At 48.8% G+C, this 18,921-nt stretch overlaps 1 protein-coding gene across 28 annotated transcripts in view; it reads right to left on the bottom strand.

The window, feature by feature from the left end:
- Positions 1-18,921, bottom strand: part of SYTL3 (synaptotagmin like 3) — a 98,002-nt gene that overhangs the window by 931 nt on the left and 78,150 nt on the right. For 14 of the 28 annotated variants that reach the window (XM_069598818.1, XM_069598819.1, XM_069598810.1 and 11 more), the window contains 6 exons: positions 12,643-12,821; positions 7,863-7,965; positions 4,946-5,116; positions 2,879-2,984; positions 1,782-1,887; positions 451-656 (listed from right to left, as the gene is read on the bottom strand). In XM_069598818.1, coding sequence (XP_069454919.1) covers positions 451-656; positions 1,782-1,887; positions 2,879-2,984; positions 4,946-5,116; positions 7,863-7,965; positions 12,643-12,821 — 871 coding nt within the window. The remainder of the gene's footprint in view (positions 1-450; positions 657-1,781; positions 1,888-2,878; positions 2,985-4,945; positions 5,117-7,862; positions 7,966-12,642; positions 12,822-18,921) is intronic. The other 14 variants (XM_069598828.1, XM_069598830.1, XM_069598821.1 and 11 more) reach the window with 3 other exon arrangements.

Here is an 18,921-nt window from a genome sequence, read left to right as displayed (position 1 = left end):
CCTCCGTTAATGAGATCGTTTCTGAATCGCCGTTTGTTTGGGTTAAGAAGATATTCTCCTTTAAGAAAATAATCCTTGACACCAGAAACAAAAGCAAAGGCTGTACCCAGCCCATTTTGAGACGTATAATTTTTTGTTTCTTTAGCAGATCTAAATCCGATTTAAATCGTTGAAATACTTTGCTGTATTATCGCTCAGTTGTGGAAACTAGACTAACTGCCATTTATGGTGGGTAAGGAAGTGGCAACCCGCTCCAGTACTCTTGCCTGGAGAAGCCAACGGACCGAGGAGCCTGGCGGGCTACAGTCCATGGGGTCGCAAGAGTCGGACACGACTTGGTAACCAAACCAACAGGCAGTTTCGGAGCCAGTTAAGTCTCCTGCCAGCACGGAAACACTGTTTTTAATGGTATGAACGTTAAGACAGTCACTAAAGATCAGACAGACTTACTCGAACCAAGCCTGGCACCTCCCAGGAAGCGGTCGTTCACCCCGAAGGTGGCCTGGTCCCAGACGGTCAGTTCTAGGCTGGACTGCCTCAGCTGCGAAGGGGTGACGCCTTTGAAAACGAAGGAATGTTTCCACTGGGGACAGGCCTGCTTCTTCAGGACGGGGGACTTGAGTCTCAACCTCTGCTGGTCTGGCAGAGTGAGACAGCTGCACAGGGAAACATTGAAAACCCGTAAGCTCGGCCCACCACGCGCCCCCACTCCCTGTTGGTACTTGCTCCTTGGTGAGACCAAGTGCTCAGAAAGTGCTCATAAACCCACCGCAGAACCAAAATTGTAAGCGAGGAGCGAGCATGGGAATTTTGAGACCTGGCTCTGTGATCTCTCACTAGGATGTTCCAACTTTCAGGGTGGAATTCTGCTCCGAGGATTAAGGGTGCTTTGGGATTCTAGGCCACGTGGCCCTAGTCTTAATCTGCCTCCTTGGTGTGACCACCACCAGGCTCGTCAGACCTGCTACCCAGAGAGCAGCACTCTGTACACACATTATCTCTTTTAACCCTGTTCTCAGACAAAAGAAATCCAGGAGGGCTAAGTCAGTCGCTTGCTCAAGGCCGTACAGATAAGTGGCAGGCTTAGGACCCAGTTCTATCTAGACAAGCCGTCATTTTTCCATTATGTCACTGACTGGGGATTTAGCAATTCTATATAATTATTACCTGTGTTTGCTTTACTTTTGGAGACACCATTAAACCCGTAGTGAATGAGAATGAGACAGGAGAGTCATCCATCTTACTGTTAATCCAAGAGGAGATGTCAGTGTCGAGCTAAATTGACATTTACTAACCATATTGCTTTCTCCATGGTCCCCTCAGTCCCTGGTGCGGTCACTGGTGTCACAGTAAGGACTGATAAGCTTTGGGTTTAGTTTAAAATGTATTCCAAATCTAGCTTCAGCATGCCTGAGTCCCATGAATTCTCGGAAACTAGTCTTTTACACACATTATGTTGGGTTTTCATAGGAAAGCTAAAATAAGACAAGTTTAAAGTGGCTTACACTTGGTGTCCCCTTACAGGGATAATGCCATATGTGTAAGGAAGGCGGAAGAGTTAGTCGCCCAGTTGTGTCCGACTCTGCAACCCTGTGGACTATAGCCCACCAGGCTCCTCTATCCATGGGATTCTCCAGGCAAGAATACTGGAGTGGGTAGCCGTTCCCTTCTCCAGGGTCTCCTGCATCACAGGCAGATTCTTTACCATCTGAGCCACCAGGGAAGCCCTGCCTGTATGTGTAACGGTCATCAGTGAATAATGATTGGTTACAAATACCTACCCCTTAACAAACGAGTTTAAGGTGCCATCTGACCGCACAGGTAGGTTCTTGGCTCCCAGCACTACCAAACAGAGCTGACCGTTCTGTGATGGCTCGTCCCCTGTTACTGGAAGGAAAGCTGGCATTTATCATCAACCCGACTTCTACAGCATGCAAGGCCATCCCCTCAAACTGGTATTTTAACCAGAGGATGTGTTAATAGCCCCCAGGTCCCCAGAGCAAGAGAGCACATGTCCAGCACGCGGGGCTCCCCTGGCCCTGCTCACATGCTGCCCACTGCTGCACCATCAGGGAAGGATTCAAAACCCAGGCACCCGGCAGCTGCCAAGAGGCATGAAGAGCCAAGGAGAGGAGGACGCAGGAGCTTTAGCCAGTGGGCTGGGGAAGAGACCTCTGTCCGGGGGCTGCATGACCACAGGGTGTGAGCTGCTGCTTTGCTGGGGGCCCTGCAACGTGGGCAGTAGGAGTCCCTCTTCTATCAAAGAGGAGATCACTAACAGGGAAGCCTGGTGTGCTCCAGTCCACGGGGTCGCATGACTTAACAGCTGATGACAACATTGCTAATAATGTGAAACTGTCCTCTCCCTGTCTTCATTCTCCACCTCACTGCTTTCCTGTGCCCCCGTTATCTGAGTCAGTCCCACCTCGTGAAGCTGAGGACCTTGACCCCTCCTCCCTTCCAAGCAGCCGCTGCCCACGTGGCGTGGGAGCAGGGAGCCAGTCACTGGGAGCCTGGCAGGCCCTTCAGCCTGGAGCTGGAGGTGAACCAGACCATAATGCGGGTGTCAGTCCACACAGAGGACTGTTTCTCCGGTGAGACAGTGTGCGAGTCGGCCTCCTGGGAGGAAGCCCCCAGGCAGGCGTCGCAAGAGCCCGTCGAGTGGGCATCACACGCCTGATTTTGGTCACTGATTTCCCTCCTAAGTCAAGGGGTCCAGAGAAGCAGGCTGGGCTTTGCAGGTTTGGCGGGGGTTCCTGGAACACAGGCTCAGTGGGCAGCAGAAAGGAAAGGCTGCAGCCTTCCAAGCCGTCTGCTGCCCCAGGCTTGGGAACAGTGACAGGGAAGGACAGATGCTTGCAGGCAGGATGCCACCCACCTTCTGGAGCCTCCTGGAGCTCTCTGGGCCCTGCAGGGAGGACCAGCTTGGCCCGGACTGTGAGTTCTCCGTTATTGGTGGGAAGGCTGTCTTCGGATTTCTCTGCCTGCGGGATATGAGACAGAGCTCAGAGGCAGAACTCCCCAGCCCCCAGAACCTTCTGGACTCTTCTCATTGTCTCAGCACTGACCATAAGTGTCCCCTTCCAACTCCCCCTGCCCACCCCATCCCGGCAAAGCCTCTGCAGGCCTGGGAGAGCCCAGGAACGGGGGCAGGAGGTGCCCCAGCCTCCCACCTAGCGAGTGAGTGAGTGGAGAGGTTTGGGGAGGGGAACGGAAGTGTCTAGATTCATTCCAGCCCCCCAGCAGGGACCAGCCTCCACCCTCAACTTCCAGAAATCTTTGACAACCCCATGGTTCCTTCCTGGCAGGGCTGAAAGGGTGGGCCTGTGAGCAGACCCCCACCCCGATCCAGCGTGGAGAGTCACTGTCTATCAGCCGGGATTAGGAGGGACGCCGCTCAGTCTGGGGATCTCGGCTCCTTGCCTGCTTATCAAAGAGATGACCAGCCTTGGCGGCGGCCTGCCTCAACCTGAATAAGATCCTGGGGGAAGAAGACAGGACGGGGCCCCTCGACAGGGAGCTGGAGGGTGGGGGGGCACGTAGACCACATCTGGCAGGGAAAATCGGGAGAGCCTTCAAGGAGGAGCAGGGATTTAAGCGCCATCTTGGGCTGACCTTAGGGATTCCAAGAGGTGGCCTGAGGATAAACTAAGGTTCTGAGAAGAGCAAGCACAGGGCACTGGAGGGGACTGAGGGAGAGTTGTGCAGACCCCACTAGAGAAGAGAGATGGGAAGGAGGGTGGGACCCTGCCAGGCCTGGGCTTAACACCATAGAGGCCAGAAACCAGAGCTGCTTCTAAGCAGAGGGGCTTCCTGTCCGACTCTCTGTGACCCCACGGACTGTAGCCCTCCAGGTTCCTCTGTCCCTGGAATTCTCCAGGCAAGAACACTAGAGTGGGTTGCCATTCCCTTCTCTGGGGGAATTTTCCTGACCCAGAGATTGAACCTGGGTCTCCTGTATTGCAGGCAGGTTGTTTTTTTGTTTTTTTTTTTTTTACCATCTGAGTCACCGGGGAAGCCCACTTCTAAGCAGAAGCATCCTAAAAAACAGCCCCCGGGGCCTCTGGCGGGGAAAACAGGGACAAGGCCACCTGGGCCCGGCCCAGCCCTCGTAAAGGCCCTGCCAGACTCTCATGTGACCCAACACCCTGCTGCCACCTCTTAGGAGGTGGCAGAGCACACGTCCCCTTTCTCATCCGTGCTCTCTCCCTGTCCGCGATCTTGGCTCAGAAACATGGGCAAAGCAGCCGCCCCAAGAAGCGCAGCCCTTTCTCCTTGGCCTCTCACCCTTCCGGTCGAGCTGACCTGCGGCCCCTGCTGGCCTTCCTGAGAACACGGGTCTGGCCATCCCCATCTCTTACTGCTTGCTTGGGGTGGAGGCACAGCACGTGACTACCCCGCAGGTCTGGGGGAGACTTTAGCTCGAGAAGGTCAAGCCTCCTCAGCTGACACCAGGTGGCCCCGAAATCTGGGAAGCGTGTGGACCTACCAGGCCGTCACCAGGACCTGAACCCCCAGCCTGATCTCTGCTGGTGTCTGGACCCCATTGAGGGTGGGGCTGTTTGGGACCCTGAACACAGCTGAGCAGGTGAGACTCCAGCCCACCCCCCAACCAGGGAGCCAGGCTGAAGCTCCCACTGCAGGGTCACAGGCAGGCAGGGGCCCCGGCTCCCAGGGATCTTCTGGGATTCTCTTCTGGGATCCCTTTGACAAGTCAGTTTGGTTCTCGTGCTGGGGGTGGGGGCTGTGCTTAGTTGCTCAGCTGTGTCTGAACCCCTGACTATAGCCCTCCAGGTCCTCTGTCCACGGGATTCTCAAGGCAAGAACTGGAGTGGGGTGCCATGCCCTTCTCCAGGGGATCTTCCCAACCCAGGGATCGAACCTGCATCTGCATCGCAGGCAGATTCTGTACCATCTGAGCCACCAGGGAGGCCTTCAAGCTCACCTTGGCCCGGAGCGGATACCAGCGGAAGGACTGTGATTCTCTGTCTTCGAAATCCCATGTGGCCAGAGGGACGATCACTTCTCCAAGAAACACCCTCCGGGTGAGCACGCCCAGATGCCACACGGACACTTGCAGCTGCCGGCTGGCCAGCTGGGCCAGCTCCACCTGGTACTGTGGAGGCAGGCAGACAGTGCGCATGGGCTCACAGCTCCTGGACGATTTTTCATCTGTTTCCAACACTGCCCTTTGTTCCATACTCTATCTTTAAACTTCTAATTAATCTGGTTATTTTCTTCATGGCTATAAGCCCCGTGAGTGCAGTTCAGACCAACAGTCCACCACGCAGCATCTGTGCCCTCTCAGAGCCAGGTGCTTCGGGGAGCAAAGCTTTTGGTCCCCCGGGTCTGCCCGCCTCGGGGCAGCTCTGCACGCTGGGCAGCCTTCCTTGACCCCTTGCTGCTCTTCAGGGGCTCCCTGACTGGTGGCCCCTTCCTGACAAAACAGAACGACTCCCTTTGGCTGACTGAGGCAACAGTGCAAAGTAAGACCTGCTTTCCATTGCCGGCAAGGCCCAGGAGGCTGGGCCGGCAGACCCTGGCTTGCTAGTCTCCACGGGGTACGTGTCACCGACTCCAGAGAACGAGGGTTAAGGTCACAGCCACTGTCACTCAGATCGAGTGTCACTGTTCACCCTTCCCCGGCCCCCCACTGAATGGTCTTCCTGGGGAGCGCCTGCACCCCGTGGAGCACCAGAAGTCTCCCCAAGGAGTGCTGTGCCTAGAAAACTGAGAGTCGGCTTTCAGATCCTCAACCTTCACATGCACCTTTCTCCAAACTGGTGAAGCTCGGTATCATACTCCCGCCCCCTGCCCCAGGGATGTGACCTCCAGGGAGCCGAACTAAAGGGTCTGAAATCTGGTTTCCGACACACTGTTCATGATTGCTCGGCTTCTTCATCGGCCCATCTTTTCCATTTTATGTATGATTTCTATGAAAGCCTAAAGCTGGGTCCATGTTGGGATGTTCTACACTTAGAATAAAGATCGGTTCTTCTCAATGTATCTGGGAAGCTTTATAGGATAACCAAGATACTCACAATACACTGGATAAAATATTCATGGTACACTGAATTGAGATTCTGGGTGCCCTTTAAGGTAGTGAAAACTTTAAAAATCAAAGTATATAATATTTATCTAAACTATAGTCAATGCTTATCTTTGTCTCATTTTATAAATATGAGATATTTATCTGCCTCTGTTCAGTACAAAGCACCTTAAACCTGTGACGAGTAATTTTATATGTAAGCTCACAATGTGTGAGGTAGCACAGAGCTTTTCAAAATTCTGTTAGGTGAGCAAAGCCACGTGAAGACCAGGGTCAGTGATTTGCTACTGGAGGAGTATTCCAGACCAGTAGCACCTCAGGCCCCACCCACACTTACTGAATCACGAATGAAAAGAAAGCTGCTAAGTCATGTGTCTGACTCTTGCGACCCCATGGACTGTAGCCCGCCACTCTCCTCTGTTCATGGGATTCTCCAGGCAAGAATACTGCAGTGGGCTGCCATTTCTTTCTCCAATCTGCTTTTAAAAGCAATTCCTTGGGTAGTCCTTATGAATGTAAATTTTGTGAAGGACTGCCTGTCTATCCTAGGTTCTGGGTGTACTTTTAAGGACTCTTTAAGCTTCAACTTCCCCATTGCTAAGTGAGGATGCCAACACATGGCTCAGAGGGTACATAAAGCACTTGGTCACAGCAAGGGCACAGAAAACAATGGCTATTTTCATGTCCCAAGTAGGACCCTTGTGCCAGCTGCCCAGATGGCCCCTGGCTGGGAGTTCACAAATGTCCCTACTCGCCAAAGAAGGCAAACAAAGTCTTCTCTTTTCTCGGGCTTGACACATGGAATCCCTGGGCTGACTAGCCTTCAGTGGGTACATCTCTGTGCCTCTGGACTGTCCTTCCAGCTCAAGGCCTCCCATGCCTGTCTGCCATCTACACTCACTAGACATCACCTGCAATTCTCCTCCCTGTACCCCAGTGGGAGGCGGTCCCTCCCTGGTCTCTGCCCTAAGCCACCAGTCACAATTCTTAGCGCCAAAGAAAATGGAAACCTGAACAATTCTTCCAGAAAATTTTTTTTTTTTTAAGTTGTTGTTGGTCCAACTCCTTGCAACCCCATGGACTGCAGCACGCCAGGCTTCCCTGTCCTTCGCTATCTCCTGGAGCTTGGTCAAACTGAGGTCCATTGACTTGGTGATGCCATCCAACCATCTCATCCTCTGTCGTCCCTCTTCTCCTGCCCTCAATCTTTCCCAGCATCAGGGGCTTTTCCAATGAATCAGCTCTTGGCATCAAGTGGCCAAAGGATTCTTCATAAAAGAAGAGACCCAGGTCTGCCAGATACTATGACAAAGAAGTACTTTCACAAGGATACTAACTCAGCAGTTTCATTTACAGGGCCCCTGGTTTGACAATACCTCTCTGATAGTCACAAAAATCCAACAGAACAGACCAATTTTAGAAACTGAAGTAAAGTGGCTCAGTCGTGTCCAACTCTTTGCAGCCTCAAGGACTGTAGCCAACCAGGCTCCTCCGTCCATGGGATTTTCCAGGTAAGGGTACTGGGGTGGGGTGCCATTGTCTTCTCCTTTAGAAACGGTGAGGCAGCCTATTTCCTTTTCACCATTGTCTCGCAAATCATTAATCCAAAGCCATGCACCGGTCCATCAGACTCAGCACTTTTTCTGTACAAAGGCTGAAATTTATTTTCTACCACTTGCCACTGATTGACAGAGCCCTGCCAGAATGTTTCAGTGTCTGCACTTACGTTTAACTGACTCAAGAGTTTGAAGGAACCACTGGCTGGACTCTGGCCCCAGAAACCTCTGCCCAAGAGCGTTTGCCCAGCAAGTACCTTCAAGGTCTCCTGAAAGGTCGGCTCCACCGTGTTCTTCTGGACACCGGTCTTGCGTTTTCCCTGGGACGATTTGTCAGGCAGCAGATAGGTCTTGACGTAGCTGGTGGCCAAATGCAGACAGCAAGGGGTGAGAGCCCAGCGTGCAGGGCGGGCAAAGGGTTCAGGAGGAGAACTGCATGTCAGCGGTTGCTTTAACGCCGCTTCCCACTGCCTCTGGGGTCGACAGAAAGCATTCAGTGGGCGCCCCAGCGACAGTGCTGGGTGCACAGCCCCCCGTTTACACAGTCTTGGGCTATAATCCTCTGGAACTTTTCTGGGGGTGTGAAGTCCCCTCCTCGGATCTGGATCACTCATCACGCTCCATCACTCGTCACTGGTGACGCCCTTGGGAAGCGGGGGCTCCCTGGGGGCTCAGTGGGTGGCAGGTTTCTCATCTACCTGGATCCTGAGGCCAGTGCCAGCTTGTCCTCACCCCGCCTGCCTCTTCTCCCCAACCCACAAGAAAAAAACGTGGAAATGGAAAGTATATGCTGCATGCCATGCTCTTCCTGCGGGGCCTCGGACACTGCGTCCTGACAGCTGAGGACTGGCCTCCCTGAGCCCCTCTCCCCAGGTCTGGAGGCCACCCACCCCCGGGAGCCCCATCCCAGGCTGACCCCTCTGCTCAGGTCCTGAGACTGTCCTTCTGGGCTCTTCCAGCAGTGGCACTGATGGCAGGGACACCACGTGCCCAGGTCCTGTCCCAAGGGTTAGAAACCAGCTCTGCTATATCAAAGCCACAGAGAGCAGGAACCCTCCCCCAGTTGGGATCCCTGCTGGAACCCCAGCCTCAGGCCTCTGCCTCCCTTTCAGTCATGCTTCTTATAGAGCAGGACTCAAGGCTCATCAACACCTCACTGTTGATTGACTCAGATCCTTGATCATTACGAGACCTCACACACTGGAAAACAAGAGATATCAAATATAGCTGTATAGCATAAAGCATTATAATAAAAGACACACCCATGTTATCTAGTTAAGTCCTCTATTTCCTTTCTTATCATCATCTGGATGTTATGTTACTGACACTGGAGTATTGATATGTCCAACTATTACTGTAGGGCTATTGGTTAGTGAAAAATGTTCATATAAGTTTTTCTATAAGATCTCCTCCATTACGAATGTTCATTTGAAGAACTGATGCTGAAGCTGAAACTCCAATACTTTGGCCACCTGATGTGAAGAACTGACTCATTTGAAAAGACCCTGATGCTGGGAAAGACTGAAGGTGGGAGGAGAAGGGGACAATAGAGGATGAGATGGTTGGATGGCATCATCGATTCAATGGACTTGGGTTTGGGTGAACTCCCGGAGTCGGTGATGGACAGGGAGGCCTGGAGTGCTGCAGTTCATGGGATTGTAAAGAGTTGGACACGACTGAGCGACTTGAACTGAACTACCCAATATGAACTCAATATTTCTCTCTTCAGTTCTGTCAGTTTTTGCTTCTTATATCTTGATGGTCTGTTATTAGATGTACAGACATTTAGGATCATTTTATCATCTTGTTGTACTGAACCTTTTACGAATATATAACGTCCTTTACCTCTTGTAATCTTTTCAGACTTAAAGCCTGTTTGTCTGATAATGGTACAGCCACCGCTGCTTGCTCTCGGTTACCATCTGTATGGAATATCTTCCCTTTGTGTCTTTAGATCTCAAGTGAGTCTCTTGTAGATGGTATACAGTTACATTCTCTGTTTTTATCCATTCTGCCAGTTTCTGTCTTTTGATTGGACAGTCTAATCCATTTTTCTTTAAATTAACTACTGATTGCATTTGCATGCGTGTTCAGTCGTGTCTGACTCTTTGTGACCCTTTGGTCTGTAGCCCACCAAGCTCCTCTGTCCACGGGATTTTCCAGGCAAGAAGACTGCAGTGGGTTGCCATTTCCTTCTCCAGGGGATCTTCCCAACCCAGAGATCAAACCTGTGTCAACTGATAAGAAATATTAATACTTACCTCTGTCATTTGCTGTTTCTTTTGCCTTATAGCTTTTGTGCCCTCTGTATTCTTTTGTGTTTAGCTGATTTTCTGTGGTGAAACATTTAAATTCCTTTCTTGCTTGTTCTGTTTTGGTTTTCTATAGCTATTTTCTTTGTAGTTACTAAGGGGATTGCATTGACCATCTTAAAGTTATAGCACTAACTGAATTCATGCCATGTTAACCTTAGCAACATAAGAACTCTGCTCCTTTTCAGCTCTATCCTCACCTCTTTCCCTTGCTGGTGTTACAAAGCTAGATGTGCATGTGTGTGCTCAAGTCTCTTCAGTCCTGACTCTTCACAACACTATGGACTGTAGCCCACCAGGCTCCTCTGTCCATGGGATTTTCCAGACAAGAATACTGGAGTGGGTTGCCATTTCCTCCTCCAGGGGATCTTCCTGACCCAGGGATCAAACCTGGGTCTCTTACGTCTCCTGCATTGGCAGGCAGGTTCTTTATCACTAGTGCTGCCTGGGAAGCCCATGTGTCCAAAACTAGAAAGTACTAATTCTTTTAAATGCATTAGTCTCTTAAATTATGTCAAAGACCAAGTGTGGAGTGACAAGCCAAAATGACACCCATAATCTTTCAAAAGGTAGTCGTGTCCTAAGTCATATGAGAAACCAAAAGTGGAATTACCTCCCACTGATTACAATTACGGGACCTTTTGTAACTGCCTGTCTATGTGCCATTATCGAGGTCTTTATTTTTTCATTTGTCTTGAGTTACTGTCTAGTGTCCTTTCATTTCACTTCCAGGGTCATCTTGAGCATTTCTTGCAGGGCAGGGCAGGGCAGGGGTAACGTGCTCCCTTAGCTTTTCTTTAGCTGAGAATGTTGTAATTTCTCCCTCACTTTTGAAGAACAGTCTTGCTGTGTGTTTCCTTTCCTTTTAGCACTCTCTGTCTCTGTCTCTCTAGCACCTACTGCATTCTGTCCTCTAAAGTGTCTGATAAGAAATCTGCTGATATTCTAACTGGGGAATCCCTAGTACTGACTATTCACTTCTTTCTTGCCGCTTTCAAGAGTCTGTCTTTCAAATGTTTGTTGATAATGTGTCTCAGTGTGGGTCTCTGAGTTCAGCATCCCTCAAGTTCAAAGCGCTTCTTTGGCGTTTACGTCTTGCGTCCCATTTGGGAAGTCTTCAGCCATCCTTTCTTCAGGTTTCTCTCTGCGCCATGCTTTCTCTCTCCCCCTTTTGGTAGGTATGTTGCCTATGTTGGGTCACTTCATGGTGTCCTCAAGGTCCTTTAGGTTCTGTTTGCTTTTCTTTAATCTTTTTTCTTTCTGTTCCCCAGACTCAGGAATTCCATCATCCTATCTTCACGTTCACCTATTCTTTCTTTCACCTGCTCATACCCACCTTTGAATTCCTCTAGTGAAATTTTCACTTCAATTATTGTAGCTTTCACAGCTCCAGAATTGTTTTCTTTTTAGGTTTTCTATCTCTTTATTGATATTTCTATTTTGTTTATATATATATTTTTTCAGTTTCCTCCACATCTTTCTTTAGTTCTTTGAGCATCCTTAAAGCTGTTGTTTTAAAGTCTTTGTTGAGTAAACCCACCATTAGATCTCTTTCAGAGAAAGCTTCTGTTGCTTTATTCTTTCCCTTTGAATGAGCTATACTTTCCTGTTTCAGGGGGTAGTTTTGGGACAATGATTATTCCAATTTTCCTGGTGCAGAAGGTACAGATAGGGGAATAATAGAAGTTAAGACTAGAAAGACAGGAGGGATTTGTGATGGAGAGCCAGAGTGCTTTAGCAATGCACTGAGGAGCTACTGAAGGTTTCAGAGCAGAGGAGAGTTCGATTGGGTCAACAAAGTATTCCTTTCCCCTAACTGGTACTAAAAATTGTGTGCTAAAAATGTTCCATGTTGGGGAAGGAAAAGACCAAAATGTGGGGCTTGCTTTAAACCATACACAGAAAATCAGTTCCAGCTCCAATATGAAAGTATCTAAGTTTGAAAAAACTCCAATAGAAGATAACAGAGAAGAATGTATTTAAGATTTTCAGGTGGAATTCTCCTACAAACTCAAAAGGCAGACATTTTAAAGGAAAAAAAAGGATAAATTGGACACTATCAAATTCTCTACAAGAAAAGTTATCACAATGTTAGAAAACAAGTAACAGCTAGAAGACATGTAAGATACGTATAACCAATGGAGAGTTGTACTGAAAATGGATTTTAAAAAAGCCAGACCCCTGTAAATAAATTTTTAAATGACAACTTGATAGAAAATTGGACGAAAGATATGGATGGGGAGTTCACAGAAGAGGAGTGTACTTCAAGTGATGGATGCATGTATGAAGTTGCTCATCTTTGTTATTAATCAGGGAGACACATGTTAAAATAATGATATCAATTCATATATACCAACTGGGAGAAAATCAATCTACTTACGGGTTGTATGGATAGAATTTTATTTTTCCTACATGGAAAATCAAATTTCCCAGTACCATTTACTGAATTTCATCATTTCCACATTGATTATTAATAGCCTCTTGATCATTTATGTTCTCGTGTATCCTAAGATCTGTATCTGGACTTTTGGTTCTGCTCTATTGACCTCCTGCCTGTCCTTGCATCCATGACACATTGTTGAGTTATTAAGCTTTATGATAATTCTTAACACGTCTTTTTGTTTTTACTATTGCCTTGGTTATTCTTGGACTTTCACTTTTCCATATAAATTTTAGAATCAATAAATCTATTATCATATGCCAAAACTTAGACAAAGAAACTTACGGATTGCACTTTTTCTTCTTTTCCTCCCCAAAGGCAAGGTTCTTACAGGCTCTGATGCATATTTCTAAAGAATGAGTTGTGAGGCAGTAACGAATGGCAAATTCTATCTCTCCAGTGACATTAGCGTTGTCAAAATTGCCCATCTCTGTGCAAGTGCTGTTAATGCTGATTAAACTTCCCTGAAAGCAAGAACGACAGATATAACAAGTTACTGCACAGCTAATCAACGGGTCTTTTTGCAGTTCTGGTTTCAAGACATCAAATAAACCAAAATTCACACAGAGCACGCATCCTGACTCACATTAAGTTAATAACATGCCATCTTGTACTTTGCACAATAACTTGCCACATTTTCTGTCCTAAGGAGATGAGGACATGACTCTGAGTAAACTCTGGGAGATACTGAAGGACACAGAAGCCTGGAGGGCTACAGTTCACGGGCTTGCAAACAGTCAGACGTGACTTAGCGACTGAGCCGCAAAAACACCAACAAGGAGGTAAGGAATCTTCAGAAGGGCTGGTCTTGCCCAGATACACTGTCTGCCTAGCCATAAGGTTACACAATCTCATTCCTGAATACGAACCACTTGGGAGATGTGAACTACCTCCTGTGCAATTCTGCAAAGATAAATCTTCAAGGGCAGATAGCATCCATGGTATAACATCCAATAGCCGTGAAGGGCAGCACAGTCTGGGGGCCAAGTGATTGGGAATTCGATAGGACTGGAGTCAACTGCTACTCATTAGCCTGTGAAAGTCTAAATGGAAAAATTAATGCTGTTCACATAGGGTTGTGGTAAGAAGTAAATGGACCAGAGTATGTAAAATACAGTCAAGGCTATGGTCTTTCCAGTAGTCATGTATGGATGTGAGAGTTGGACCATAAAGGCTGAGCACTGAAGAATTAATGCTTTTGAATTGTGAGGCCAGAAAAGACTCTTGAGAATCCACTGGATTGCAATGAGACCAAATCAGTCACCCTAAAGAAAATCAACTCTGAATATTCATTGGAAGGACTGATGCTGAAACTGAAGCTCCAATACTTTGGCCACCTGATACGAAGAGTTGACTCACTGGAAAAGACCCTGATGCTGGGAAAGATTGAAGGCAAAGGGAGAAGAGAGCGACAGAGGATGAGGTGGTTGGATGACATCACTGACTCAATGGGTATGTGATTGAGCAAACTCTGTGAGACACGGAAAGACAGGGAAGCCTGGCATGCTGCAGTCCACGGGGCTGCAGAGTTGGACACGACTTGGCGACTGAGCAACAGTGTAAAATGTGCAAAGGCAATAATAAGTTGTGTTTCAACTGTTGTGGGTCCCCAGAATGAAAAGCAACCACCATAAGTGAGGATGCTCTAGACGGAGATGATGTGGAGCAGAATCAGTCGCACCGAAAGAACAAACTGCCTGATCGCTGTTCAATCTGCTTAAGTATTTGCCACCCTTTGCATGCCGCCGTCTCAGGGCTGACTCTACAGACAGGGGGAATTCAACGTGATTGCCATTCTCCCAGCGGGTTCCTCAACACTGTAAAACATCCTGGGGGAAAAAAACAAAGAAAAAAACAAGAAGAAAGCCTGAGCCTCTCTCACTAGAGAGTGATCAAAACAAAACCAAGAACTCCGAACCTGAAGTAACTCATGCCAAGAACCCGACCAACTTCACCACACCCAGGTCCTGGCCCTGAAACATGTTATCTGCCTACACCCACACAACTGTTGGGATGGGAAATGTGTTTTAAACGTTACACACTCAGAAAGGCATGGAGTGGTCAGACCACACCAATGAGGGAGGCACGAGAGTGAAGATGAATGAGAGGGAGGCTTGGCCAGAGGTCTGAGCTGCTCCAGAGAAGATGAATGGAGGTGTTAAGAGTTCTGATAATTAACCTGGCACTCCTGGCGGGCCTCCGCCCTGGGCCACGTGAGACTAGATTGTACTACAGCAACTCTGCTGCCAAGAACAAGCTGTTGTTGTTGTTCAGTGGCTAAGTTGTGTCCAACTCTTTGCAACCTCATGGATGGCAGCACACCAGGCTCCTCCGTCCTCCACTAGCTCCCAGAGTTTGTTCAGACTCACGTCTACTGAGTCAGTGATACCATGAACCAATCTCATCCAACGAGTTGGCTCTTCCCATCAGGTGGCCAAAGAATTGCAGGCTTCAGCTTCAGCATCAGTCCTTCCAATGAGTATTCAGGGTTGATTTCCTTTAGGATTGTAGAACAAGTAGAAAACTGAATTAAACAGCAAACACGGCTCCAAGGCTACCAGGGCAGCCGGGAGGCCGGGGGACCTGAGGCTGAAGAGAAGCACAGTGAGGTGAGCCTGTGGTCCTGGCTGTGTTTCTCTTGGAGGCACCTGTCTGTCAGTGGGCACCCGGGCAGGAAGGCTGAGAGGCTCCGGCGCCGGGCACAGCGAACAGCCCAGGTGTCCAGAACTTGAGGAGAAAAGGGAGCCGTGTTGGGGTGAGAGTGACGCTTGATGCTGCCTTTCCCTCAGGGTCCTGGCTGAGGTGAAAGGCAACGCTGAGAGGCTGAGCAGCTTGGGAATGCCTCCAGAAGTTCCACCTTGTTAGAAAGAAGAGACTGGAGCCCAGGTTCCCCACACAGGAGGAGGGGCTTGGTAACTGTCCAGACGCTCAGCTGGGACAGTCAGGGGCTTTCCTCCTGGGAGTCCGAGGCCCCTGGAGTGGACCAGTCCTCCCAGGGGCTGAAACCCAGCCCTGAGTGAGCTCAGCACCAGATGGACCAAGACTGCTGGCCTGCACCCTGGAGCAAAAGCAGGTCTTCCTGCAGATCACGTCCCTCTCTCCCAGGTGACTGGAACCTGGGGACAGCATGTTTCTGCCTCCGTCTCATCTCCTTCACCCATTCAGTGCCCGGCTCGTCGTAAATCCTCAGTAAGCATTTATGAGGTGAATGAAGAAAGCTCGTGAAGTATTTTGATTTAAAAAGTTCCCTCCAGGACTTTCCCTGGTGGTCCAGTGATTAAGGGTTCGCTTTACGATGCAGGGGACATGGGTTCAATTCCTGGTCAGGGAACTAAACCCTACCTACCCACCCCCTCCCATTGTTGCAGGGCAGCTAAATCTGCAAGCCTCACACCCCAGTTAGACAGTCCATGTGCTGCAGCTAAGACCCGGTTCAGTTCAGTCGCTCAGTTGTGTCCGACCCTTTGTGACCCCATGAATCGCAGCAGGCCAGGCCTCCCTGTCCATCACCAACTCCCAGAGTCCACCCAAACCCATGTCCATCAGGTCGGTGATGCCATCCAGCCATCTCATCCTCGGTCGTCCCCTTCTCCTCCTGCCCCCAATCCCTCCCAGCATCAGAGTCTTTTCCAATGAGTCAACTCTTCACATGAGGTGGCCAAAGTACTGGAGTTTCAGCTTTAGCATCAGTCCTTCCAAAGAACACCCAGGACTGATCTCCTTTAGGATAGACTGGTTGGATCTCCTTGCAGTCCAAGGGACTCTCGGTAGAGTCAGATAAAGAAACGCTTTTTAATTCTTGGGGAAAATAAGAAGTTCTGTCTGCAAATACTGCGGTGTGATAGTTGCGCACCTTGTCCTGAAGAAACAGTAGGTGTGAGTGAGAGGACTTGGTCGGGAGTCCTGACCTTGGGTGACTTTACTTATATCCCTCAGCTGCAGATTCCAGAGTGAAAGGATTTAAAAATACAACTACCTGGGACTTCCCTGGTGGTCCAGAGCTTAAGATTCTTTATGCTACCAATGAAAGGGATTCAGGTTCAATCCCTGGTCTGGGAACAAAGTCCCACGTGTCGTACAGCTTGATCAAAAGATTAAACGAAACAACAAAACCCTACATGCAGGCACATCATAATAAAATTGCTGAAAATCCAAGACAAGGAGAGAAATCTTAAAAGTAAAGGTAAAGAAGCTATGCTACCTTCCATGGAAGAAACAGAAGGGGCAGGAGAGGGTGGAGTCCAAGCCCTGCTTGGGAAACGGGCACCTTCTGTCCGGGCAGGAAGGGGAGTGGGTACAAACCCGAGCAGGTTAACGCTGGTGTCAGGAGGATTCGAGAATTCCAGGCTAATTTTTTTTTTTTTTGGAAGGGAGGATTACTTGTTAAGAATGAGGCGAGAGTGGGAAGAAGTCCTGAGTGAAGTGAAAGTCAGTCAGTCGTGTCTGACTCTTTGCGACCCCATGGACTGACTATGCAGTCTATGGAATTCTCTAGGCCAGAATACTGAAGTGGGTAGCCTTTCCCTTCTCCAGGGGACCTTCCCAACTCAGGGATTGAACCCAGGTCTCCCGCATTGCAGGTGGATTCTTCACCAGCTGAGCCCCCAGGGAAGCCTAAGAATACTGCAGTGGGTAGCCTATCCCCTCTCCAGGGGACCTTCCCAACCCAGGGATTGAACCCAGGTCTCCCGCGTTGCAGGTGGATTCTTCACCAGCTGAGCCCCCAGGGAAGCCCACTGAAGAAGGTGTGACATGCTTGCCGCGAGAGCTGGAGAGCAAGTCTCCCAGAGAAACGCGTCCGCGTGGCTGGTCCCGTGGGCGTATCTGGAGCTGGTGACACGGCAGGGCAGACCTGATCCTTCACACTCCCACTGGGCTTCAGGCCTGCCCTACTGTGTGCACGGCTCTTCAGGGGCAGGCGTTCATATGCAGCACAGCTGACTCAGCCCGCGTGGGGTCCAGAATTATAAAGCAGCCAGAAAGCACTAGAAACACTCATCCTTCATTGTGTAAGATAAGCAGAGGTCAAAGAAGGTTGAGACCCACCCAAAAATTACAGGGCAAGTCAGAAGTGGCAGCTGGAAGTGGGCCCGGGGTTCTTCATTCCTTGGGCGGTTGACTAATGGCAGTGTCTCTGAGTAACTCAACAGCGTATCTGCTTGGCGGGGAAAGTGCAGCCACAGATAATGAAAGGCCAGCAGGGCGCATCCTTTGGTCTTCTGCATTCTTTCAGCGATAACTCAGGACTTCACCACTGGGAGGGTTTTCTCTGCTTCTGTTTTCCCTGTAGACAGACCAGGATCTCCAAGCAAGTTGAGCCTCTGGGCAGTAAACAGGGTTGATTGAGAGGTCCTGGCCTAAAAGAGCATTTAAGAACCCAGCCTGACTTTTATTAGAGCCCAGGGCTCTGTCTGATTGTGAAAAGAAAAGTCTCAGCAAAAAGCAAAGGAGAACTCATTAAAGCGGGCAGGGAGCGTGTGGCGACTTTCTCCGAAGGTCAGGCGATATCTGCTGTAACCGCAAGCAAGGCCTCCTGATGCCCTTTGATTTTCACAAAGGTAGAAATCAAGGAAAGTCAACTGAAACCACAGCTATGTTAAAACAAATAAATAGATAAATCTTGATTTCCCCAAGAGCATAGGAAGAGCATTACCATAGGGAAGTCAGACAGTGGTGGTGGAACCAGATAGACATCCCCCTGGGCCCTGACACTTAGAGGCTGTGTGATCTTGAGTACTTTCCTCATCCTCCGCAGCCTCGGTTTCCTGATCTATAGAGTGGGGATCTATTTCATAGGATTGGTGTGAGGCTCAATGGCTATTTTGTGTAAAAAACTGAGTACCGTGCCTATGCTTAGTGAGTTTATTCAGCTTTTGAAACCAAATGATGTGGTCACTCTTTGTAAGCTGAGCGGATCATTTCCTTTTTTTTTTTCCCCTTCTTTCTCTTTTCCTTTTTACTCTGAAATACATTGAAAAGTCCCTATAATGGGTAGGTATGATTAAATAATTGTTCAGTTCAGTTCAGTCGCTCAGTTGTGTCCAACTCTTTGCGACCTCATGAATCGCAGCTCACCACTCAACGTAAGAAAGATTAAACCAGGGTTATGGAAATGCTCCACGGCCCCTTCATTATCTGACTCCCTCGATTCCTGCTCCCGAGTCAAGGGTGTTTCAAGTTTTCCTGTTTATCATCTTTGGTTTTCTGTCTGGTTTTATTACACATGTATATATCCCCTCCAAACAAAGTATCAGTTCATTTTGGCTGATCTTGGAATTTATATAACAAAAATCATACGGTGTACATATTCTCCAGTAGTGTACTTTCTTGATATCAAGTTTTAAGAATTCATCTATACAGTTAGGTGTAGATTTAGTTCATTCACTGTCACTCCCAGGGTCCACTGGATGAACAGGCTATAATATATTTATTTTTATGTTTTTCTATGTTTTTCTTTTTACATGCAAGAGCATCTGTATAGATACTTAAGTTATTCAACATTTTAATTAAAAGATGTTTGCTCCTTGGAAGGAAAGCTATGACCAACCTAGATAGCATATTAAA

Source organism: Ovis canadensis, chromosome 8 (assembly GCF_042477335.2).
Source record: "Ovis canadensis isolate MfBH-ARS-UI-01 breed Bighorn chromosome 8, ARS-UI_OviCan_v2, whole genome shotgun sequence".
Classification (NCBI taxonomy): Eukaryota; Metazoa; Chordata; class Mammalia; order Artiodactyla; family Bovidae; genus Ovis; species Ovis canadensis.
The sequence above is the reverse complement of the archived record's forward strand: the minus strand, read 5'-3'. Positions and strand labels throughout refer to the sequence as shown.